We start from the raw sequence: 26,160 nt of genomic DNA on the forward strand, positions 1-26,160 counted from the left end.
ATTCAGAAGAAGCTAAACATAGAGATAGAAGGTAAATAGTAGAACAGGTTAACAGCTTCACGTATCTAGGAGGTCCGGTTAAGGAGAAAGGAAATCTGAATGAGAAGGGCAAAGCCAGAAGAGTCAGAGGTATTATGGCCATCTGTCCCAAAGTGTCAAGGGTAGTTTGTCATAGAAAAATGTTAAAAGTAGTGTCAAAATAAGGTGTACAAAACAGTGGTGTGACCAGTGTTTTTGTATAGTACAGAATATCTGGCAGCGAAGCTTGAGATGACAGAGGTGAAGTGTCTGAGATAGGTAGTAGGATGGCACTGTGGGACAGATGAAAGAATGAGAACATCATAGCTAAAGCCAGAGTATACCCAGTTGCAGAGAAGGTCAAGGAGATCACTGTGTGATAATTCAGTCACGTGTAGAAAGCAAGAATATAGTTTATTAAAACAGACTTGGGAGAGACAGAAAGATGAGAAGAGGAGATGAGGATGTCCAACCAAAAGATAGACTGGATAAGAGAAGACCTTGAAGGTCCAGCCACATACCCAACCCTAGAAAAGATGTACATTTTCTTAAGTCTCTCATGTTTAAAATGCTCTAGTGATTTGTTCACAGAAATTATCACTGTGAGTGTTGTGTATTACTGCAGTTTGTTATAGAAACCTGTTCCATGCACCTTCTCATGCTTTTCTGTGAGGTTTCTATGAATATTAGGTATACATGCACTATGGAACAATGGGACACTCAGCTATTGTGTCTTGTTACTAATTTTCCCTTTATCAAACTCCTGACAATACCATATCTTATGAGAAAGGCAAAGGTTAGAGTTTATCCAAGTCCAAAACATTTCCTTCCCTTATCAAAGTTGTTAAATTAAAGTTTGAAATTAAGTATCCAGCACCCAAAGAATTAACAATGATCAATTAAGTTTGTCTCACCCTTCAAATGAAGCCAGATGTAAAATGTTCACAAAGGCTTATTTTTCTGATAGTACTTAAATGCAACAGTTTTTTTTTGCTAATCTAAGCTGTTTGACTGTACTGCTTATATAAAAAATGAAAAGCAAACAAGTAAAAAATTTGGTTTTGCTTGTTCTTAATTTAATGTTTGTTAAATGACCCATTTCACTCATAATCTGCATTAAGACAACAGCAAGAACGTGTGACAAAATATGAACTCTTAACACTGTAATAAGCAAGGTTACATTTTAAGTATATCTGTTAATCTGCCTATAGGGGCACAATTTTGAATGTGTGGTACTACTAGAAGCCAGCAAACTCCACCCCCCACAGGTTAATAATTCTATAAAAAAGTAAATCTTGCAAAAGTAACTATCAGATGTAGGATGCAGTGGTGGGGACTGTTCACGTTCAGTCTACTGCTTTGAATCTGGACTTAATTTAAATCCTTAAAGAACTAAAGTAGGAGATGTATTGAGCTTGGGCATGCAGTCTCCTGTCCAGGAAGCGACACCGACTTGCTTTCCTGAATTATCTCCACTTGGGCAACCATGTTTGTCAGTGGAACAGGTTTATAGAAGTTGTGAGGTTCTCAAATCAGCAGTTCATACCTATACAGCTCTGTGTGGAAGTCAGAAATTCCTGCCTGATGAAGGCATTGGGGTTCTACATTCTTTTGGACTTTTTGCAGTGCATAATTATCTGAGATGCAGACCTGAACATTGTCAGTATCACCTTAAGGTCTGCTATGCTAATGAGTGAGAGAGAGACCTACCACACAAGTTAGAAGATAAGAAACTTTGTGGTAGTAGAAAAAGAGCAAACAAGGGTACTGAAGATGATGGTGTCCAGGTGTGCATAAATAAATGTGGAAGTGTAGTAAGTCTTCAAAAAACTTTTTTTTTTGTATAAAACAGTGACATAAAAATATAGTCTTAAAGTTAGAATGTGTCCCATCCTGCCCTTTGTACTGATTTATGTCAGTCATAAACAGCTGATGTATTCTATCATTCTCATGTTGACTTTTAGTGTTGTGCTTTTTGTTTCAAGCTGAAAACATCTCTTGGGAAGGGAAGAGCATTCATCCGATATTCCCTAGTGCACCAGCGACTTGCTGACACCCTACAACAGTGTTTGATGAACAAGAGTATAACAAGGTAAGCACATAATGTGTGCAAATTTAAGTTTACAGTGGATTGAGGGGAGTTTTGTATCTGTCCATAAGTGTAGTTCAAAGGTGTCAAATCTTTAAAGAGTTACTAAAGGTATCATATTTTATATTTTCTGCATTACCTATGACTGTAGGAAGTAGAGGTGCGACAAATATCACATATGTTTTACCTGCCTTTGGTTAGGACTTTAGCAACAGTATTGGAACAACAGACTTTTTGTTTTGCATCAGTGTCCAACTTGTTTAGCTGTGTTTTTTTTTTTTTTAAACTGCCAGACCTTCCCCCTTTGCAAGGGTAACATGTTTCTCATTCTGCTGCTGCTATGGCACCAGATGACTTGTATCTTTTATAAAACCTTTGATGTGAAGTTGTTCTATCTCGCCTTCATTCTCACTGATGGGTTCGGAGCCGATCCTCAGCTCCGACTTGGCCAAATGCAAAAGCTCGAGGTGTTCAACCAGCTTGTGGCCTACTCCCTATATCATGATACACTGATGCTTCCCTCAGATCTCGTTTGCCGCTGCAACAGATCAGGCATTTCACCAGCTCCGGCCAGTGAATATAAGTATTTTTTTCAAGTTTTACTACATTTTTTGACAATTTCCTCTTCTATACAGTAGTTGTTATTGTAAACAAGTTAGTTAATTTAGAGAATTACAAATAGTGAAATAGTGTACCTTTTTCTTTCTGTTCTTTGTGGGCATTTTTATTAGGCCTAGTTTAACTCCCTTTCCCCTTTCTTCTAAGTGTTGATAGTTCTTAGCTTATTGTAAATTTTTACAGTTTAGATTTCTGTGTTACAGTGCATCTAACTGTGTGTGGTGTGGTTGTAGTTAGTTTGATTGCCTGTATTATAACAAGGCTTAAGTATTGTTTTTTAGTGAGCCCGTTATTTATTTAGGGCTGTTTCTTTCTTAATATTATAGCTTGTTTAAATTAGAAGGCTTTACTAGTTGTTTCATAGTATTTCTAGTCAGGTGTGTTATTCTTCTTAGATAGATTCCGTGTGGATATTGCTTTTTCTAGAACTGTAGACATGTCCCAGGAAACATCAAAATCTGGTTTAAAAAAATGCCTTAAGTGTGGACAGATGATGTCCATCACTGATGGACACTCTGACTGTGTATATTGTTTGGAGAAGGTTCACCTCCAAGAAAATTGCTCCATATGCCACTCGATCAGTACTAGAGTGCTGCAAGAGAGAAAAAGTAAACTGATTGTCAGAGGACTGATTAAGTCTGCTTTTCAGGACTCATTAGATAAGGTCAATACCCAAGATAGGCATTCAAAATCTTCAAAGACTTCTTCTGGATCGGAGCCAAAGAAAAGCTCATTGACTCCCAAAAAAATCAGACAGACCATCTACCTCGATGCCACAAGCTTTGGAGCCGATGTTTTTTTTGTTGGTAGGAGCCGGTCCCTGATTTTGGTGACGGTTTCACCTACCCTTAATCCACCTATTTTACAATTACTGGCTTCTTCCATAGTTTCTTCTTGGTCCTCAAGACACTCTGATAAGGATATGGACTGTGTGGTGCAGAGGCTTCTACAGACACCGGCACTAGCAAAAATTTTACCGAGGCCAACCCTTGGGGATTCAGGCCCGACTGAGAACCAGTCCATTACTTCTGTTCCTCCTCCGATCCGACTCGAGGTTTTGGAGCCGAAGTGTTCAGAGCTGATGATCGTGGAACTGCCGGAGCCAACACCTACTCCAGGTCTGTCGGTTCCGACTACTCTGACTTCCTCGGTGCCGACCTTGGAGTCTAGGAGCTGACACTCACCAGTCGGGTCCGGAGAGGATGGTCAAACCAACCTCTCTGTTCCCACTTTACCTTTCGGAGCTTCAGTGCTGCTGAGCTCAGTGCCTACCTAGGGCTCAGATCCCACAGCTTCGGTGCAAGGGAGATCACCTGCTTCTTCGGATCCAGGGGTTTCTTCTCATTGGAGCTGGGGGGCTTTTGATACCATGAGGAGAGTGTTGTCCCCTAGGGTGCCCACATCATCAGAACCAGCAACCTCCTCCCCCAAAGCTCCTGTGTCTACCTCTGCTTCACTCGTCCCTCAAAAGTGTAAAGACCCAGAGCCTCAAGTCACCCCATTGGCTGAGCCCTACTCTTCCGAGACTTCACCAGAAGCTTCCACTGAGGAGGTTCCCAGGAAGAGACTTTGCACGAGGAAGCATCTGGACTCCCCACAGGACTCTGTCACATCAGATACTGACTTAGGTGAGTCAGAAGGGTCCTCACGGTCCCCCTCTGATGATATCTCTTGTGGGGATATCTTGGAAATTCTCAAACAGAGGGGTGGCTGGAAGCCCATTAACCCTACTGATGATGACTCAGATGTTTTTCGTGTTTCACTGTTTCAGTCATTACATTTGGGTTATCTGCCTGCAGGTAGCCCTCAGCCAGCCTGAAGACCAGAGTCTTGGATTCCTGCGTTAGATGCTGTCCCTCCTTCCATGACATCAGGTCGTCAGGGGTATAAAACATGCAGCCGACGCCATTACATCAATCTTTCTTGCTGCGTGGTGCCCGAAGCAGAAGCAGTTTGCAAGTGCCTGTCAGCCGACTCCTGAAATGTTCATTTTCGAGTTTCAGAACCGAAGTCTTCGAAAAAAGTTAAGTACCCCGTTGGAAACCCTTTTTCTTGCTCTTAACCAATGTCAACAAAAGTTAACAATTGTCTTACCTGTGAAAAGCAAATACCTCATAAAGATTTTCATTCGTACTGCATTCCTTGCTTAGGCCCAGACTACGACGTCCCTCACTGTCAGTTTTGTGCCTTATTCAACCCCTGAACTATTCGTCGTCTGTATATTTTCGCAGCAAATTATTTTGGTACACGGTTTAACTATCCAGAAATTTCTTCGGTAAGCCATTCGACTACCGATATTCCGAAAAAATGTAAGGATAAAGACAGAGACAAACCTCATAGGTCCAAAACTGCAAATGACATTTCCGTTAAGCTAGTCGCCAGTTCGCTTGTACTCAGTGGGGTGCTTTCGCAGCCCCTGATACCCGCTACTTCAGATTCGCAGGGCTCTACTGAGACCCATGAGTCCGGTATGCCGCAAGATGCTTCTTTGACTATGGAACCTGCGGATGTCTCTACCTTGGATGGGTCTGGATCCGCTGTGCAGGCACCGGCTTCTGAGGGTGTATTCAGGCCTACAGATTTGCATTTTAAACCGCCATCTTCTTCATCAAGGCCTAAAACTCGACCCACGCCTAGAAAACCAAAGTCCAAACCGTATGGTCAGGCCCATATGCCTAAAAAGCAAATGCTTAGAATGGCTGAAGACGTTATTACTTTAATTAGCGGAAGCCAACCTTCCCCCTCTAAGAGATGTAGAACTGATTTTCCTTCTGATTCTTCTGATCAGGATTCTGAAATTTCTGTTTCTTCTGATTACCAGGATTTGCCCTTATCTACCTGTGAGGATTCTGATGCAGAGGATTCCATTCCCTCTGCTTCCTCTCCAGAAGATTTTTCCTTTGGTCAAACCTTGCATACTCTTAGGGAGCATTTCCCCTGGGAAAGCCAGGATTACTCTGATTCCAAAAAGAGGCTTAGGGAATTCTTACTCCTCCCTCCACACAGGCCTTTAGCTATCCCTCCTGTTCTGGACATTGTACATGATGCCTTCTTAGAATCTAGCCTGGCCCCAGACACTTTACCTCCAGCTCCCAGAAAACCTGACAGGTATTACAGAGTACCTGACTCTCACAAGTTCCTTTTGAAGAATCCTACTGTGGATCCAGAGAACCATTTCCCAAGAACCAAAGGGCATTAAGGCTACTGCTGCCAAAAAACCTAGCCCCTCTGATATTGATTCCAGGGCCTTGGACAGATGGAGTAAGAATGTATACATTTCTGCTACTTTTGGCCATTGGGGCCTTAATTTGCCAGTTTCATATGTTAAAGTATCAGCAGCATATTATGGGACTACTTAAACAGAAAATTATGTTGATTCCTGACTGTGCTGAACATGAAGACTTACAGGATTTAATGCATTCTGCTGAACAAGTTGGTAAACATACTTTGCAATGTGGTGTTGACTCTTTAGAAGCATCTTGCAGGGCTGCTGTCACTGGGTATTAACTTAAAAGTCATGCTTGGCCTAAGGAGCAAAACTTGCCAGATCATGTTAAAGCTAAATTACTGGATGCTCCTTTAAACCAAGACCGCCTGTTTGGCAACAAGGCAGAAGACGTCCTTAAAAAGATGGAGGAAAAAGCTAAATCTACTCAAACTGTTAAAGATTTCCTGCAAGTACAGCCTCCCAGATTTAGTAGGCATTGGCCTTCTAAGAATTGGTCCTTTCCAGTCTCTTCCAGCCCTTCTCAGTCCAAACCCAGGAACAGCAGACCACCTAGGTTACAGTCTCAGGCTACACACAGGCCTAAGCAGTGGGGGGGCTCCCACTTCCAAAGCTGGAAGTAGTAAGACACCCCCATGGAAAAATGTTACAATGACTTAACCTTAACCCTTCCAAGCCCTACTCAACTGCCTGCTCCCTTAGCAGGAAAGCTTGTCCTGCATGCAAAAACTGGGAACTCATTACCCAGGACAAATGGGTTTTAAATATAGTTTCCCAAGGATACAGATTCCACTTCCACGCCTTACCAACCCCAAACTGTTGGCCAGACCTACCCCCAAATCAGTGGGCAGAGGCTCAACAGCAGGTTCTCTCTCTTCTAAGTATCAGGGCTGTTCAGCCTGTCCCAGCAGAAGAAAGGGGACAAGGTTTTTACTCAAGACTTTTCCTGGTACACAGAAAAGACAGCTCCTGGCATCCTGTCCTGGACCTCTCTATTCTAAACACCTTGTTTGGTAATCCCAAAATTCAAAATGCTAACACTTCAACGGCTGCTTCCTATGCTAGGCAAACATGCCTGGTTGGCAACCTTAGACTTAAAGGAAGCTTACCTGCACATTCCAATAAGGGAATCTTGCAGGAAATACCTATGCTTCAGAGCAGGCTCCATGCACTATCAGTTCTCTGCACTTCCCTTTTGCTTATCTACTGTACCCAGGGTATTCACAAAGTGTCTAGCTCCAGCCATTGCATTTTGCAGGTAGAGAAATATTCAAATATTCCCATACCTGGACAATTGTCTAATTCAGGCAGAAAGCCAGGACATGCTATTAAAACATCTGGCATTTGTAAAGAAACTTCTAACCTTGCTGGGGTACACCACAAACGAAAAGAAATATCATCTGGTACCCTGCCAACAGATTGCATTCCTGGGAGCAAGCTTGAACACAACTTCCCAGATGGCTTACCTAATGCCAGAGAAACAAGTTTATTTGACAGCCTACTTCAAACTACTGGCCACAAAGCACAAAGACCCAGCTATCTGCAAGGAAAATTTGGCAAGCCCTGCGGTTCATGGCCTCTTGCATTCTACTAATTCCATATGCAAGACTGCATATGAGGAAACTACAATGGTATTTAAAAAGCCTATGCTGTCAACATTCTCAGGACCTGGAATCAGTGATTCCTATCATTCCTTATATAAAGACAGAGTTCCTTTGGTGGGCAGAGGTCTGACACCGCAACAAGGGGCTCCCTTTCAATCTACCCCCCTGCCGCCCAAACCCTGACTACAGACACATTAGACTATGCATGGAGGGCTCACTTGGCAGGGCAGTGCATTCAGGGTAAATGGAACCTGAGTCAGATGCACCTGCATATCAACCAAAAAGAATTGTTACCTGTACAGAATTCCCTGACATCCTTCAAGGACCACATCCTTCCAGGACAATTATTGGTAAAGGCAGACAACACCACAGTTATGTGGTACATAAACAAGCAGGGGAGAACCCACTCATACCCTCTCTGCAGACTAGCCATGGCTCTGTGGAACACAGCCTTGAGCTACTAAGTGCACCTACAAGCTCAATTCCTGCCAGGCAAATTAAATTCACTGGCAGACGACCTAAGCAGAAATCTCATGGACCCACACAGATGGAAACTGGAGCCAAAAATGTTCAACCTCTTGAAGAACAAATGGGGGACTCCAGATATAGACCTGTTTGCCTCCTCCCAGAACTACCAGTTGGACAAATTCTGCACAAGGACTCCCCACAGTCAAGCTTGGAAAGTGGATGCCCTATCCTTCACCTGGGAAAACCTCTCGGTTTATGCCTTTCCCCCTCTGCCTCTCCTCTCGAAGGTTCAGGACAAACCAAAGACAATTCTTATTGCACCAAACTGGCCTCTCCAGCACTGGTACCCCCTCTTGAGTAGCATGTCACTGCTGGATCCATCGCACCTACCTCCGACACCTTCTCTGCTGTCCTAGCAGGCAGGCCAGATTCTGCACCCTCAGCTTCAAACCCTGAACCTTGCAGCCTTGCTAATTCCTTGAGCTCTCCAATAGCATCCCACAGTAAGCAGGTGCTAGAGGTCATTCTGGAAGCAAGGAAACCTAGTACTAGAAAATCCTATGCTGAAAAGTGGAAAAGATACTGTTCCTGGAGCCAGACCCAGGGTACGGGCACTACTGTGCCCAGTTTACCTCATATTCTTCAGTACTTAACAGAAATGCTCCACAAGGGCCTATCCGTCTCGTCAATCAAAATTCATGCCTTTGCAACTTCAGCACATTATAATACTGAACCACCTCTCTTCTCTCACCCCCTGTTAAAGCAATTCCTCAGAGGGGCTAAAAAGTCTAGACCCCCCAGGTGAGCCCCTACTCCAGCCTGGGACCTTAACTTTGTATTGGAAAAGCTCACTCTCCCTCCATTTGAACCAGCTGTAACTGCAGAGCTGAAATTACTTTCTTGGAAAACAGCCTTTTTTCTAGCCATCACTTCAGCAAGAAGAGAGTGTCTGAATTACAGGCCCTCATGGTAGTGGAGCCCTTCATTGTCTTCCATGCAGACAGGGTTTCCCTCAGGACGAATCCTTCCTTAATGCCCAAGGTGGTGTCTAGTGTGGCCCTAAATCAATCCATTCATTTGCCTACCTTTTTTCCTAATCCACAAAACAAAGGAGAACGAATTCTGCACTCTTTGGACGTGCACAGACAGCTTAGATTTTATGTGGACAGGGCTAAGCCTGTCAGAAAATCTGAACAGCTGCTAGTTGGCTTTGCTGCAGGGGCAGAGGGAAAGGCCATTTTAAAGAAAACCATTTCTAAATGGATAGCCCATTGCATTCATTTTTGCTATAAGCACCATGGAAAATCTACCCCACAGGAGATAAGATCACATTCCACCAGGGCTGCATCTACCTCTACAGCCTTTCTCAGAGGGGTCCCCACCAGGGACATCTTAGAAGCTGCTACCTGGAGCTCTGTTCATACCTTCACCAAGCATTACCACATACCTATTTTTTCTAAATCCAGAGCTGGTTTTGCCACTGTAGTATTGCAGGGCTTAATAACTGGTTCTAATGCTCTCTAACTTTCTCCTCCCTTCCTTAGCTTTGGGAATCTACCCAAATGTAATGACTGCAACAGTGAAACACGAAGAAAATAGTACAGTTGTGTACACTTACCATAAATGTAGATGTTCAAGTGTATGCACTGATGTTCTTCGTGTTTCACTGTTGCAGTCATTACATTTGGGGTTATCTGCTTACAGTAGCTCTCAAGTCGGCCTGATTAACAAAGTATTGGGTCCTGCGTTGGTTGCTGTTCCTTCTTCCATGACGTCAGGTCGTCAGGGGTATAAAACATGCAGCCGACGCCATTACATCAGTCTTTCTTGCTGTGCGGTGCCCGAAGCAGAAGCAGTTCGCAAGTACCGGTTGGCCGACTCCTGAAATTTTCATTTTCGAGTTTCAGAACCGAAGTCTTCAACTAAAGCTAAGTACCCCGTTGGGGAAACTTTTTCTTGCTCCTTACCGATGTCAGTAAAAATTAATAATTGCATTACTTGTGGAAAGCAACTGATAAAAACAAACAGGGTGGAAAGCAAATACCTCACAAAGATTTTCATTCGTAATGTATTCCTTGCCTAGACCTTGACCACAACGTGCCTTGGTGTCAGCTTTGTGCTTTATTTAATCAGCACACTATCCGTCGTCGGTATATTTTCGCCTCTAAATATTTCGGTTCTCGGTTTAATTATCCAGAAATGTCGATGTTCTTCGTGTTTCACTGTTGCAGTCATTACATTTGGGTAATCCTGCTGGCAGGTTGCCCTCAGCCGGCCTGAATTCCAAAGTCTTGGGTCCTGCGTCGCCCCTTCCCTGACGTCAAGCCGTCAGGGGTATAAAAGAAGCAGCCAACGCCATTTTCTTCAGTCTTTCTTGCCGCATGGTGCCTGAAGCAGTTCGCAAGTGCCAGTCGGCTGACTCCTGAGATTTTCGTGTTTGACTTTCAGATCCGAAGTCTTCAATAAAGCTAAGTACCCCGTTGGGGAAACGTTTTTCTTTCTCCAGACCGATGTCAGAAAAAATTAATAATTGTATTTCTTGTGGAAAGCAAATACCTCATAAGGATTTTCATTCTTACTGTATTCCTTGCCTAGGCCCAGATCACAACATTACTGGTTGTTGGTTTTGTGCTAGATTTAACCAACACACTATTAAGCGTCTGTATGATTTTGCTTTAAACTTTTTTGGACGCCAGTTTAATTATCCTGAAATGTCATCGGATAGCCATCCGACTACCGGAGTTTACGAAAAACGCAAAGAAAAGGATAGAGAAAAACAACTGAGGCCCAAAATTGACAACGAAGCTTCTCCTAAGCCAGTCGCCGGTTCTCAGTGAGGCACTTTCGCAGCCCCTGACACCCGCTACTTTAGAGTCGCAGGCTGCTACTGACTCCCACGTAAAGTCGGCCATGCAGCTGGATACTCAAGGTATTGGAGCCTCGGACGCTAGTCCCTCAGATGGGTCCGGAGCCGCTGAGCAGGTACCGGCTTTTGAGGGTGTAAACAGACCTAAACATCTTTACATTAAAACGACTTCAGCTTCAAAGGCAAAGACTAAAGCACCTTCTAAAGCAAGGAAACAAACTCAAGAGCCACGTGGACAGGCCTCTGTGCCCAAAAAACAGATGCTCAAAATGGCCGAAGGCTTGATTACCTTGATCAGGGGTTCCCATCCCCCTCCTGATAAGAGGCCTAGGCAAGACACTGACTGTGAATCTCCAGATCAGATTTCTATTTCTTCTGATTCCTCTTCTGATCAGGAATATTCTCTTCCCCCCTATGAGGATTCTGATGCTGAAAAATCTATACCTTCAGCATCTCCTCCTGAGGACTATTCCTTTGGGGAAACCTTGCATACCATGAGGGAGCATTTCCACTGAGAGAGCCAAGATTTTTCTGAATCTAAAAAGAGGCTCAGGGATTTTCTTTTACTACCTCAGCACAGGCCTCTAGCCATTCCACCTGTGTTAGACATTGTAGATGATGTGTTTTCGGAGTCTAGTCTGACCCCTGACTCCTTACCCCCAGCTCCTGTTAAGCTTGATAGATATTACAGGTTTCCTGACTCACACAAATTTCTTTTTAAAAACCCTACTGCTGACCCAGAAACTATTTCACAGGGTCCAAAGGGAGTTAAGGCTTCCACTGCAAAAAACCCAACCCCCTCTGACAGAGATTCAAGGGCACTGGATAGATGGGGAAAAAGGTTTACACATCTGCAACTTTGGCTATAAGGGCCTTAAACTGTCAATTTCATATGCTTAAGTATCAGCAACATGTCATGGGATTGCTTAAACAGAAAATGTTAAATTCTGAATGTGCAGAAAACAAGGAAATGCAGGATTTATTGTATGCAGCAGAACAAGTTGGAAAACATGCTTTGCAATGTGGTTTTGATTCTTTGGAGGCCTTCCGCAGGGCCGCAGTTACGGGTTCTGTAATTAGGAGGCATGCTTGGTGAAAGGAACAAAATCTGCCTGATCATGTTAAAGTTAAATTACTAGATGCACCTTTACAGCATGATACTTTGTTTGGTGTTAAGGCAGAAAAGGTGTTAAAGAAAATGGAGGACAAAGCTAAATCTATGCAAACTGTCAAAGAGTTTGTACAAGTACGGCCACCTAGGTTTAGTAGACACTGGCCTACAAAAAATTGGTCCTTTCCTGTGTCAGACAGACCTCAAAGGGGCAGATCCCAGGTGCAAGGCTCTTATAGGCCCAAGCAATGGGGTGCTACTACCTCCAAAGCTGGAGAGGATAGATCACAAACATACAGAAAACAGTCCCAATGACTTCCCCCTGCCTGCACCAAGCACTTATCTTCTGGCAGCACCCTTAGGGGGAAAATTAGCACTTTTTGCTCAAAACTGGCACATCATAACCCAGGACAAGTGGGTTCTAAACATAGTGTCACAAGGCTACAAGTTCCATTTCCATACTCTGCCAAAGACAAACGGCTGGCCAGACCTGCCAAAAAATCAATGGGCAGAGGCACAAAAACAAGTCTCATCCCTCATGGACATGGGGGCCATTCAACAAGTACCAGAGCAAGAGCAGGGACAAGGATTTTACTCAAGACTGTTCTTGGTACCCAATAAGGGCAAAGCCTGGAGACCGGTACTGGACTTATCTATTCTGAACACTTTCCCGGACATTCCAAAATTCAAAATGTTGACTTTGCAGCAGCTTCTGCCCATGCTGGCCAAGAATGCTTGGCTTGTGACTTTAGACCTAAAAGAGGCATGCCAGCATGTTCCAATCCTACAGTCATGCAGAAGATACCTAAGATTCAAGGCTGGTTCAATGCATTACCAATTCTCTGCACTGCCCTTTGGCTTATCTACTGCGCCCAGGGTCTTTACAAAGTGCCTGGCACCAGTAATTGTATTCTGCAGACAAAGAGGAATACAAATATATCCTTACTTGGACGACTGTCTCATTCAAGCAGAGAACAAGGACATTCTTCTTCAACATCTGGTGTTTGTGAAAAGACTTCTAACATGCCTAGGGTACACAGTCAACAAAAAGAAATAAAAACTAGTACCCTCTCAAGAGATAACATTCCTGGGTGCAAGCTTGAATACAACTACCCAGATGGCTTATCTCACGCCAGACAAACAAAGGCAACTGACTACCTATTTCAAAATGTTGGCAGCAAAGGCCCAGTTATCTGTAAGAAAAATTCTGCAGGCTTTGGGCTTCATGGCATCCTGCATCCTACTAATTCCATATGCAAGACTGCATATGAGGAAACTTCAATGGTACCTAAAAAGTGTTTGGACTAAATATTGCCACAGCCTGGAAACAGTCATTACTCTCATTCCCTGCCTGAAACAGGAGTTTCCATGGTGGGCAAAGCCTTGTCACCAGAATAAGGGACAGCCATTCACATTACCTCCAGCCCGGCAGACACTAACAACGGATGCATCAGACTATGCCTGGGGAGCCCACATGGCAGGAAGATGCATACAGGGCACATGGTCCTCAAACCAAATTAATTTCCACATCAATCAAAAAGAGATGTTAGCTGTTCAAAATGCCCTGACAGCCTTCAAGGACCTACTTCATCCGTGACAACTACTGATAAAGACAGACAGCACCACGTTCATGTGGTATATAAACAAGCAGGGGACCACACATTCTTACCCCCTTTGCAGACTAGCCGTGACCTTGTGGGACACAGCTTTGACTTACCAAGTACATCTGCAGGCACAATTCCTGCCAGGAAAGGAAAATACTCTGGCAGACGAACTAGAAACCTCATGGATCCCACGAGTGGAAGCTGGATCCACAAGTCTTCAGCATGGTAACAAGGAAATGGGATGCCCGGACATAGCTCTATTTGCCTCCCTTCTCAATTACCAACTAAAAAGATTCTGCACAAGGACTTATCACAGACAAGCATGGAAAGTGGACGCCCTATCTTTCAGTATATGCCTTTTCTCCACTGCCTCTCCTCCCCAAGGTACTCCTAAAGGTCAGACAGGAGAAGCCAAAGATGATACTGATTGCCCCAGACTGGTCACGCTAGTACTGGTATCCAATACTAAGGAACTTATCTCTATACCCAGCTTGGACCTTACCTCAAATACCTCGACTACTGTCCCAGCAAAACCATCAGATCATGCACAGCCAACTCAGGACATTAATCTTGGCAGCATGGCGGATAATGTAGTCGTACAAAAAACACCTCTCAGTAAAGCTGTGATGGATGTCATTCTGGAAGCCAGAAGGCCAAGTACTAGAAAGTCTTATGCTGGAAAATGGAAGGGATTCTGTGCCTGGAGCCAGGCACAAGGAACTGATACAGCGGTACCAAATATTCCTCAGATTTTGCAATACTTAACTGAGATGCTGGACAAAGGCCTATCTTTTTCATCAATTAAAATTCATACCTCTGCCATTTTGGCTCATTGCAATACAGAGCCACCACTTTTTTCTCACCCTTTATTAAGGCAGTACCTCAGAGGAGCCAAAAATTTAAGGCCCCCAAGGAGACTACCAATACCTGCATGGGACCTCAACTATGTCTTGGAAAAGCTCACCCTGCCTCCTTTTGAGCCAGCTGCTACTGCTGATATGAAGTTTTATCTTGGAAAACAGCTCTGCTTTTAGCAATTACTTCTGCAAGACGAGTTTCAGAGCTACAGGCGCTCATGGCTGTGGAACCTTTCATCATTTTTCATCCAGGTAGGGTCTCTCTGAGGACAAACCCAACATTTATGCCTAAAGTAGTGTCCAGTGTGGCTCTTAACCAAGCCATCCATCTGCCAACCTTTTACCCAAATCCACAGAACAAGGGGGAGAGAATTCTGCATTCTTTGGACATACACAGACAGCTACGCTTCTACTTGAACAGAACCAAAGCTTTCAGGAAGACAGAGCAATTACTAGTGGCATATGCTGCAGGATTACAAGGAAAGCCTATCTCAAAGCAGACTATCTCTAAGTGGTTAGGCCACCGCATTCGTTTCTGCCACTTACACCATGGCAAGCCAGTGCCTAAGGGCATTAGGCCTCATTCCACCAGAGCTGCAGCCACTTCAGCAGCCTTTCTCAGGGGAGTACCAACCAGAGACATTTTAGAGGTGGCTACTTGGAGTTCAGTGCACACCTTTACAAAGCATTATCATCTGCCACTCTATTCTAAATCCAGGGCAGGCTTTGCCACTGCAGTTCTGCAGGGCCTCATAGCCGCTCCTACTGCTGTCTAGTTTCAGCCTCCCAACCATAGTTTTGGGACTCTACCCAAATGTAATGACTGCAACAGTGAAACACGAAGAACATAGTACAGTTGCGTACACTTACCATAAATGTAGATGTTTGAGTGTATTCACTGTTGCAGTCCAGGTTACCCACCCGCCTTCCCCCTTTTTTCATTTGGATCTTATCTTTCCTTCTCTGATTTATACTACCTATGTGGTGTATTTGCTTATAGATGAAGGTAAAATTTATATTGGTGTATTTCTGAATAAATATATATATAAAATTTGGCTACCCTTTTTGGGGGCACCTGACATCTGGGGCAAGAAAAACTGAAGAAAATGGCGTTGGTTGCTTCTTTTATACCCCTGACGACCTGACGTCAGGGAAGGGGCGACAGCAGCCGATGCAGGACCCAAGACTTTGGAATTCAGGCCGGCTGAGGGCAACCTGCCAGCAGTATTACCCAAATGTAATGACTGCAACAGTGAATTCACTCGTACATCTACATTTATGGTAAGTGTACACAACTGTACTTTGATTAGTTTTCTTACTACCGGGATTCCGAAAAAATGCAAAGTTAAAGACAGAGACAGGCTGCCGAGGTCCAAAGCTGCCGATGACAGTTTTCCTAAGCCAGTCGCCAGTTCGCCAGTACTCAGTGAGGCGCTTTCGCAGCCTATGATACCCGCTACTTCTCTGATTCGCAGGCCTCTACTGAGAACCATTCAGAGTCCGGTATACTGCGAGATACTTCAACTGTGGAACCTGCAAATGTCTCTACCTTGGATGGTTCTGGAGCCCGCTGTGCAAGCACCGGCTTCTGAGGGTGTATTCAGGCCTATGGACTTGCATATTAAACCGACACCTTCTTCTTCATTTTGGCCTAAATCTCGAACCATGCCTAAGAAACCGACACCCAGGCCGCATGCTCAGGCCTCTGTGCCTAAAAAACAAATGATAAGAATGGCTGAAGATCTTATAATTCTAATCAGGGGAAGCCAACCTCCCCCTTCTAAGAGACCTAGGACTGAAGCTGTTTAGGAATCTTCTGACCAGGATTCTGATTTTTCTGTTTTTTTCTGATGATCTGAATTTGCCCTTATCTACTTATGAGGATTCTGATGCAGAGGACTCTTTCCTCTGCTTCCCCTCCAGAGGATTTTTCTTTTGGTGAAACCTTACATACTCTAAGGGAGCATTTCCAATGGGAAAGCCAGGATTTTTCTGATTCAAAAAAAAGGCTTAGGAATTTCTTACTCCTGCCTCAGCATAGGCCTTTAGCTATACCTCCTGTACTAGACATTGTTGATGATGCCTTTTCGGAATCTAGTTTGGCCCCTGATTTTTTGCCTCCTGCTCCCAGAAAACTTGACAGATATTACAGGGTTCCTGATTCACACAAGTTCCTTTTTAAAAATTCTATTGCGGATCCAGAGACCATTTCACAGGGACCCAAGGGCATTAAGGATTCTACTGCTAAAAATCCTACCCCTTCTGATAGAGACTCCAGCGTGCTGGATAGATGGGCTAAGAAGGTTTACACTTCTGCAACCTTGGCCATTAGGTATTTAAACTGCCAGTTTCATATGTTAAATTATCAACAACATGTTATTGGATTGCTTAAACAGAAAATTATGTTGATTCCTGACTGTGATGAAAATAAATAATTACAGGATTTATTGCATTCTGCTGAACAGGTTGGAAAACATACTTTGCAATGTGGATTTGATTCATTAGAGGCCTCTTGCAGGGCTGCTGTTACTGGGTCTGTGCTCAGAAGTAATGCTTGGCTTTTGGAGCAAAATCTTTGCCTGGTCATGTTAAAGATAAACTGGGTCTGTGCTCAGAAGGCATGCTTGGCTTTAGGAGCAAAATGTTTGCCTGATCATGTTAAAGCTAAACTGTTAGATGCTTCCTTAAATCAGGACTGCCTGTTTGGCAACAAGGCTGAGGAAGTCCTTAAAAAGATGGAAGATAAAGCTAAATCTATGCAAACTGTTAAAGATTTCTTACAGGTTTACCCTCCTAGATTTAGTAGGCACTGGCCCTCTAAGAATTGGTCCTTTCCAGCCCCTTCCAGGTCTTCTCAAGCCAAACCCAGACACAGCAGAAACCCCAGGTTTCAGTCCCAGGGGACACACAAGACTAAGCAGTGGGGGTTTCTGCACCCAAATCTGGGAGTAGTAAGTCTCCCCCCTATGGAAAACCACCTCAATGACTTGCTTTTAAAATTTCCAAGCACTTCCCAACTAAATGCTCCTTTAGACGGAAAGATTGGTCTGCATGCCAGAAACTGGGAACTCATTACCCAGGACAAATGGGTTTTAAATATAGTATCCCAAGGATACAGATTTCACTTCCACAAGTTACCAACACCAAGCGGGTGGCCAGATCTACCCCCAAATCAGTGGGCAGAGGCCCACAATCAAGTACTCACTCTCTCTCTCTTAAGCATGGGGCTATTCAGTTGGTACCAGAAGAGGAAAAGGGGCAAGGTTCTATTCAAGACTTTTCCTGGTACCCAGAAAAGGCAATACATGGCATCCTATCCTGGACCTTTCTACTCTAAACACCTTTCTGGTGATTCCAAAATTCAAAATGCTGACTCTTCACCAGCTGCTTCCTATGCTAGGCAAAAATGCATGGTTGGCAACACTAGACTTAAAAGAAGCATACCTGCACATCCCTATCAGGGAGTCTTGCAGAAGATACCTATGCTTCAAAGCAGGCTACATGCACTATCAGTTCTCTGCACTGCCCTTTGGCTTATCTACTGCACCCAGGGTATTCATAAAGTGCCTAGCTCCAGTCATTGCATTTTGCAGGCAAAGAAATATTCAAATATACCCATAGCTGGACGATTGTCTAATTCAGGCAGAAAGCCAGGACATACTTTTGAATCATCTGGTCTTTGTTCAAAGGGTACTGACTTGTCTGGGGTACACCATAAATGAAAAGGAATCACACCTGGTACCCTGTTAACAAATTATATTCCTGGGAGCAAGCTTAAATACAACTTCCCAGATGGCTTTCCTCACGCCAGAGAAACAGATTCATTTGACAACCTACTTCAAATAAGTGGTCACAAAAACCCAGTAATCTGCAAGGCAAATACTGCAAACCTTGGGGTTCATGGCCTCCTTCATTCTTCAAATTCCATATGCAGTGCTGCATATGCGGAAACTACAATGGTATCTCAAAAGCCTATGGTGTCAGCATTCACAGGATCTAGAAGCAATGATTCATCATACCTTGCCTATGCCTAAAGTTCCTTTGGTGGGCAGAGGCCTGCCACCAAAATAGGGGTCTACCATTCACACTACCCCCTGCCGCCCAAACCTTAACAACAGATGCATCAGACTATGCATGGGGGGCTCACCTGGCAGGGAAGTGCATTCAGGGCAAATGGAACCCAAGTCAAATGCACCTGCACATAAATCAAAAGGAAATGTTAGCTGTACAGAATGCTCTGATAGCCTTCAAGGACAACTAATGGTAAAGACGGACAACACCACTGTCATGTGGTACATAAACAAGCAGGTGGGTACACATTCTTACCCCCTCTGCAAACTAGCCATGGCATTGTGGAACACAGCCTTGAGCTATCAAGTGAATTTACAAGCTAAATTCCTGCCAGGAAAACTAAATACACTGGCAGACAGACTAAGCAGAAACCTCATGGACCCACATAAGTGGAAATTGGAACCAAGGATTTTCAACATGTTGACAAGCAAATGGGAGAACCCAGATATACACCTGTTTGCCTCCCACCAGAACCATCAATTGGACAAGTTTTGCACAAGGATTCCCCACAAGCTAACTTGGAAAGTGGATGCTCAATTCTTCAGCTGGAAAAAACTATCAGTATATGCCTTTCCTCCTTTGCCTCTGCTCTCCAAGGTACTACTAAAGATCAAACAGGACAAGCCAAGGACGATTTTAATTGCACCAGACTGGCCACGCCAACACTGATACACCCTCTTGCGCAGTGTGTCAATCTTGGCCTCATGGCGCTCAGACTCCTTCCCTGTTGTCTCAGCAGGAGAGCCAGATTCTGCACCCTCAGCTGCAAACCCTGAACCTAGCAGCCTGGTTAATTACCTAATCTCTCCTTTACCATCCCTCAGTAAATCAGTGATGGATATCATTTTAGAGGCAAGGAGTCCTAGTACTAGAAAATCTTATGCTGCAAAATGGAAAATATTTCGTGCCTGAAACCAGTCTCAAGGGATGACCGCAGCAGTGCCCAATTTACCTCAGATTCTGCAATACTTGACTGAGATGCTTCATAAGGGCTTGTCTTTTTCCTCCATCAAAATTCGTGCCTCAGCCATTTCAGCTCATTGTAGCACAGAGCCTCCCCTCTTATCTCACCCACTGCTCAAGCAGTTCCTCAGAGGGGCCAAAAATTTAAGGCCACCCAGGAGAGCTCCATCTCCAGCCTGGGACCTTAACTTTGTCTTGGAGAAACTCACTCTTCCTCCTTTTGAGCCAGCTGCTACTGCAGATTTAAAATTCCTTTCTTGTAAAACAGCTTTCCTTTTAGCAATCACTTCTGCAAGAAGGGTATCTGAATTACAGGCCGTTATGGCAGTGGAGCCTTTCATCATCTTTCATGCGGACAGTGTGTCCCTCAGAACCAATCCCTCCATCATGCCCAAGGTGGTATACAGTGTGGCTCTTAATCAGTCCATTCATTTGCCTACTTTCTTTCCTAACCCACAGAACAAAGTGGGATGGATACTGCACTCCTTAGATGTGCACAGACAACTTAGATTCTACTTGGACCGGACTAAACCTCAAAGGAAATCTGAACAACTGCTGGTGGCATTTGCTGCAGGGACAGAGGGGAAAGCTATTTCAAACAAACCATTTCAAAATGGATAGGCCACTGCATTCATTTCTGCTATAAGCACCATGGAAAATCTATCCCACAGGGCATCAGACCCCATTCAACTAGGGCTGCATCTACCTCTACAGCCTTTCTCAGAGGCGTCCCTACAAGGTACATCCTAGAAGCTGCTCCCTGGAGTTTTGTACATACTTTCACCAGGCATTATCATTTGCCAGTTATTTCTAAATCCAGAGCTGGTTTTTCCACTGCAGTCTTGCAGGGCCTTATAGTTGGTCCTAATTCTATTTAAATTCTTCCTCCCAACCTTGGCTTTGGGAATCTGCCCAAATGTAATGATTGCAACAGTGAAACATGAAGAACGTAGTACTGTTGTGTACACTTACCATAAATGTAGATGTTCGAGTGCATTCACTGTTGCAGTCCTGGTTATCCTCCCTCCAGCCCCCTTTCTTCTTTTGGCTATACCTCTACTCTCACTTACTATGCTCAAAAATCTTTTTGGTATATTTGCTTTTTTGTTGGAGGTATATCCTTGTATTTATAGATTTAATTGCTTCCCATTAGGGGGGCACCTGACATCTGGGGCAAGAAAAACTGATGTAATGCCATCGGCTGCGTGTTTTATACCCCTGATGACCTGACATCATGGAAGAAGGGACAGCAACTGAAGCAGGACCCAAGACTTTGTTAATCAGGCTGACTGAGGGCTACTGCAAGCAGATAACCCCAAATGTAATGACTGCAACAGTGAATACACTCGAACATCTACATTTATGGTAAGTGTATGTACTTTGCAGTCCTGGTTACCCTCCCTCCCGCCCCCTGACTTCTCTTGGCTCTACCTTTCCTTCTTGTTTGGTATATTTGAGCTTTCTGGTGTATTTGATTTTTGTTGGAGGTGTAACATAACATATAATTGCTTCCCATTATGGGGGCACCTGACATCTGGGGCAAGAAAAACTGATGTAATGCCATCGGCTGCATGTATTATACCCCTGACGACCTGATGTTATGGAAGGAGGGACAGCATCCGATGTAGGAATCCAAGACTCTGGTATTCAAGCCGGCTCAGGGCTGCCTGCAGGCAGATCACCCAAATGTAATGACTGCAACAGTGAATACTCTCGAACATCTGCATTTATGGTAAGTGTACACAACTGTATTTTCTCCTGAAGGCTTTCAGGTCTCAACTCTCCACCTCTTGGGTGTCTCCTCCTTTTGATTAGCTGATAGAACTCATCTCTTGAAAGGCGTGGGAGTCCCTGGATACCATGGAACCTATCCCTCAGAGGCCTAACAAATTTATGACTTCCCCCTAGGACAAGGCTTTCCTAACCAAAGGAGTACCCATTCATGCTATGGTGGTGGTGGTGGCAGCCACCAAAAAGGAGTTGTCAGAGACCTCCTAACAGGGATTCTAGGATCATGGACAGATATGGAAAGTGTATGTTTAGTTCAGTGGCCTTTGCTCTTCGATCCCTGAACTATCTCATGCATTTTACTAGACTGCACAGAGATCTCCTTAAGGAGCTACAGGGTACAATAGCTGCAGGAGTTTCAGATGATGTAACTTCCAAGCTTGCTACCCTAAATTCCCTTGTAAACTCTTCCATGCATCTGATACGCAGCTGATAGAACAAGCAGGGCAGCGGGTACAGGAGTTGCTCTTAGGAGACATTCCTGGATGCGCTTATTTTCCTTTGCAGAGCCCTTTAAGTCATCCTTTATTAACACCCCTTTTGATGGCTAGTCCCTTTTTGGACCCAAAGTGAAGGAAACGCTTACCAGGAGTGAGCAGGATGGAAAGACTCTGTCTCCCATCGGAGTCCGTTTTTCCACCTCCACTAGACCTTACCCCAAAGGTCAGAAGGGAGGGAAGATGTGGTTCCATAAAACCCAAAGAGCTTTCCAGGACACTAGCGGTGAACCGCCTTCTAGGGGCAGAGGAGGGGATAATAATAGAAGACGCTGTCCATGCAGCAGAGGGGGTCTGCAGAATCAGGGCGACAGAGATCAGTTCTTTGGAAAGCCCTATCAGCGCTCCTGAAAGGAGGCCTGCCTGTATATCTCTGGAGGCAGTCAGGGGACGCTTATCTTTGTACCCAAATGCCTGGCAAAAAATAACAAAAGATTGCTGGGTACAAAGCATCATATCCAGAAGATACTCAATTCCCTTTGCCACCTCACCCCTCTTGTAAGGAAAATCCTGGATATTCTACCCAGTCACAGGGAACAAGCAACCATAGAAATTCAAAGGTTGCTAGAAAAAAAGAGTCATCCAACCATTCCCGGCAGACCAGAGAGGATCCGGAACTTATTCAAAGTTCTTTTTAGTTCAAAAGAAAACAGGGGACTGGAGACCCATTTTGGACCTCAGCAAACTAAACAAATCTGTCAAAAAGACAAAGTTCCAGATGGTCACGCTACAGTCGATACTCCCTTTCTCAGAAAAGACAATTGGATATGCTCGATAGATCTCCAGGATGCGTACTACCACATCAAAATGGCCAGACCATCCAGAGATCATCTGCGCTTTCAGCTGGGAGCCAGTCACTACCAGTTTCGAACTATGCCCTTTGGTCTCACTTCATCCCCCAGAGTGTTCACCAAATGCATGGCAGTAGTCATGGCTCACCTGAGACATTTAGGATTCCAGGTGTTTCCATACCTAGACGACTGGCTCCTCATTGCCACCACCAGGCATCAACTCATACAAACAAGGGACACAACCTTAAACCTCTGCAGTCAGTTGGGGATTACCATAAACTCAGACAAATCTGCCTTGTGACCATCCAAACGTACCATTTTTATAGGAGCAGATATAGATACCATTTCCATGACTGTAAAACGTCCACCAGAAAGGGTTTGTGTTCTACGAAAACAGGTCCTGAATCTTCTATCAAAAGAAAAAGCACCAGCTTCAATGGTGCTAAAATTATTGGGGACAGTGACGGTAGCACTCATTGCGATTCCTTTAGTTCAAATGCATATGCGTATACTGCAGTGGCATCTGTTCACTCAGTGGTCCTTTCAAGAACATCAAATGTCACATCAAATTGTGATAACGAACTCGTGCAAGAACGACCTTTGCTGGTGGCTGACATCTTAACAAGTAACAGTAACGTTCCATGTGAGTTGTTCATCTCGCCTTCTTTCTTATGTCCCACCCTCCTACCCCCTGCCAGTTTCTTGTGGCTCGAGAAGTTGAAACAAGTCTAGGTTGTCTTTATTCCTTATCTAGTGTATCCTTGGATACTAGTTTTTTTGGCGGGGGGACTTATCTAGTCAGCTTAGTTGGCAGCAAACAAAATCTGAGGGAAGCACCAGTGCATCATGGGATAGGGAGTAAGCTACGAGCTGATTGAAGATCTCGAGCTTCTGCATTTAGCCGTGTCAGAGCTGAGGATCGGCTCCGAACCCATCAGTGAGAATGAAAGCAAGGTGAACAAATCATATGGAACATTATGGTGAGTACAGAACTTTTTTTTTCTTAGTGGCATTGTTGTTTTGTACCTCTTCAAAATCATTAGTTGACACACACACTTTTATTTGCTTCTGTTTGATGAGTGGGTAGGTCTCATTGAGCTAGGGCTCATTTACAGTCAAGGCTTGGGGAGGAAATTTCCAGAAACATACACTGCCTGTTGTTGATAATATGGGGTCTATTGTTAAGTGGCTGTTCAGTTCCCAGTCATTTATTTATAGAGCATTAAATATTAGTGCTTAGTTTTATCATCCTATTGGCCTAATTTTTCAGTCAAAAAGCAAAAAAAAAATGTGTATATATATATATATATATATATATATAGATATATATGTGTATCAACTATTATTAAATATCCCAACTAATACAATATATATTTTTTATTTATTTATTTTTTTTATTTATTGCATTTGTTGACTGAGAAAGTCCACTGGGCCTAGGAAGAGCCCATTTTCAGTGGAGGCCGGGGAGAAAGCTCCACAATATTGCTCACAAAACAATTAAAAACAAAGTAGATCCACTGAAAATTTGAATATAGAGTTGAAATGTAAAAATACACAAATATAACAGTGATATCATACATTAATTGCAAACAAACATCTTAGTCTGTTAGTGAGAAAAAGGTTAATACGTAGGATAAAATAATGTGGGAGGTTATCAGTTTGAAGAGAGTGATAGTAGAAGAGTGCATCACCATGATAGTAGAAATGGCAGAGTGTATAGAAAATCAGTTGTGAACAGGAAGGAAGGATGCAGAAGTGTATGAGCTGAGAGCATTAGTATAAGTATATTCAAGTGTAGAGTTAGAAGCTGAGAAGTACAGATATCAGGGTGCAAAGCAAGTGAAAAGAATGAGTTAGAGATATGAAGCAGGTGGCAGAAAGAGACAGGAGGTGGAAGAGAAGAAAGGTGTAGAGTTTTATAAATAATGGTAGAGATACAGGTCTACAGTGGGAAGTCAGGTGTTTGTTTTTTTGGCGGGGTACAGGAGCATAGCCAGTGAGAGAGAAGATGCACTTTTAGGGATTTTTTAAAGGATGCAGGATTACTGATAGTTCTAAGAGATGGAGGCAGATTGTTCCATAGTTTGGAGACAGCATAGAAATGCAGCATTTTGCCGGCTGAGAGTTTGGGTTTCTCTATAGACAACAACATTTTATTTTCTGACCTGAGATGGTGATTCGGGTGGTATGCGGTTAGTATGGATGAGAGGGAAGGGCAGCTTTCTGGTTGGAAGAATATCTTATGGGCTGTGGTTAATTGTATGCAAGTAAGATGGTGGGGAGATTCAAGCCAATTGAGTTGATGCAGTGAGGAGCAGTGGTGGGTAAAGTATTTTGCGTTTGTAGCAAATTTGGTGATTTTATTGTAGCTGGAGCCGAGTTTGCTTTTTAGGGAGGATTGTAGGTTGGAGAGGATGGGAGCACCATATAGCAGAGTAGGACGTAGAAATGATGAGGCTAGGGCCTTTTTTGCGGAGAGACTGAGGTAGTAATTGTGTCTGTATAAGGCACCAAGCTGTTGATGTGTCTTTTTGATGTTGCTATGGATATGAAGGTCAAACGTTAATTTGTCATCGATGATGACACCTAACAGTTTTGTACTAGAAACAACTTCTAAGATGATGCTGTTTTGGGAAGTGACAGTAAATAAGACATAGGGGACTTGCAGACATTGGACCCGACCCAGTTTGGCTTTGTCAAGGGCAGATCATGCCTTTTGAACTTGGTCGACTTCTTCGAAACAGTCACCAAGGCCATTGATGAGGGAAAGGCAGTCCATACAGCCTACCTTGACCTTGCAAAAGCTTTCGACACAATACCCCACTAGGGTATTATAGAGAAACTTACCAGCTTAAATGTAAACCCATATGTCACAAGATGGGTTGCAAACTGGCTAAAGGACAGAACCCACAGGGTTAGAGTTGCTGGCGCCATGTCAGACTCTAAGCCGGTCACAAGTGGGGTCCCACAGGGCTCAGTCCTTGGCCCCCTGTTGTTCGGCATCTACTTCTCAGAAGTACAGGCAAACATAGGAGGACTATGGCTGACAAAGTTTGCAGATGACTGCAAACTGGGCCATAGTGGAAAGTACATCGGACACAGATATCCTTCAGAGGGTCTCACGGAAACTGATAACTGGTGCCAGAGCCATGGCCTGAAGTTAAATGCCAAAAAATGTATAGTCATACCCTTCGGGAAAAACAAGGTAACCCCAAGCTACCATATAGGTGGCAATCCATTAAGCACAGAAGAGGTTATCAGGGACCTGGGGACCCAGGTTGACAGTGGCCTTTCTTTTGACACTCACATTGCTAAAGTGGTTAGAAAGACCTTCTACATTGCCCACCTGATCATGAAGGGATTCACATCCAGAACAAGTGAGGTCATTGTTCCCCTGTACTCTTCACTTATCAGACCAATGATCGAGTACAATGCCCCATTCGGGATGTATCTCACCCGACACCTGCAGCAATTGGAGAGACCCCAAAAGTTCCTCACCAAAAGGATAAAGGGACTCCAAAATCTGTCATATGCTGCCAGACTGAAGAAACTCCAGCTCTATTCAGTCGCATACCGCCTGCTCAGAGGT

General features: G+C 43.9%; 1 protein-coding gene across 1 annotated transcript in view; it reads left to right on the plus strand.

The window, feature by feature from the left end:
* Nucleotides 1-26,160, plus strand: part of FYCO1 (FYVE and coiled-coil domain autophagy adaptor 1) — a 2,135,985-nt gene that overhangs the window by 427,393 nt on the left and 1,682,432 nt on the right. Inside the window, exon 5 of the mRNA XM_044064867.1 lies at nucleotides 2,004-2,110. Coding sequence (XP_043920802.1) covers nucleotides 2,004-2,110 — 107 coding nt within the window. The remainder of the gene's footprint in view (nucleotides 1-2,003; nucleotides 2,111-26,160) is intronic.

The sequence above is a fragment of the Protopterus annectens genome, chromosome 3.part0 (assembly GCF_019279795.1).
Source record: "Protopterus annectens isolate FY-2018-M chromosome 3.part0, PAN1.0, whole genome shotgun sequence".
In the NCBI taxonomy this organism is placed as follows: domain Eukaryota; kingdom Metazoa; phylum Chordata; order Ceratodontiformes; family Protopteridae; genus Protopterus; species Protopterus annectens.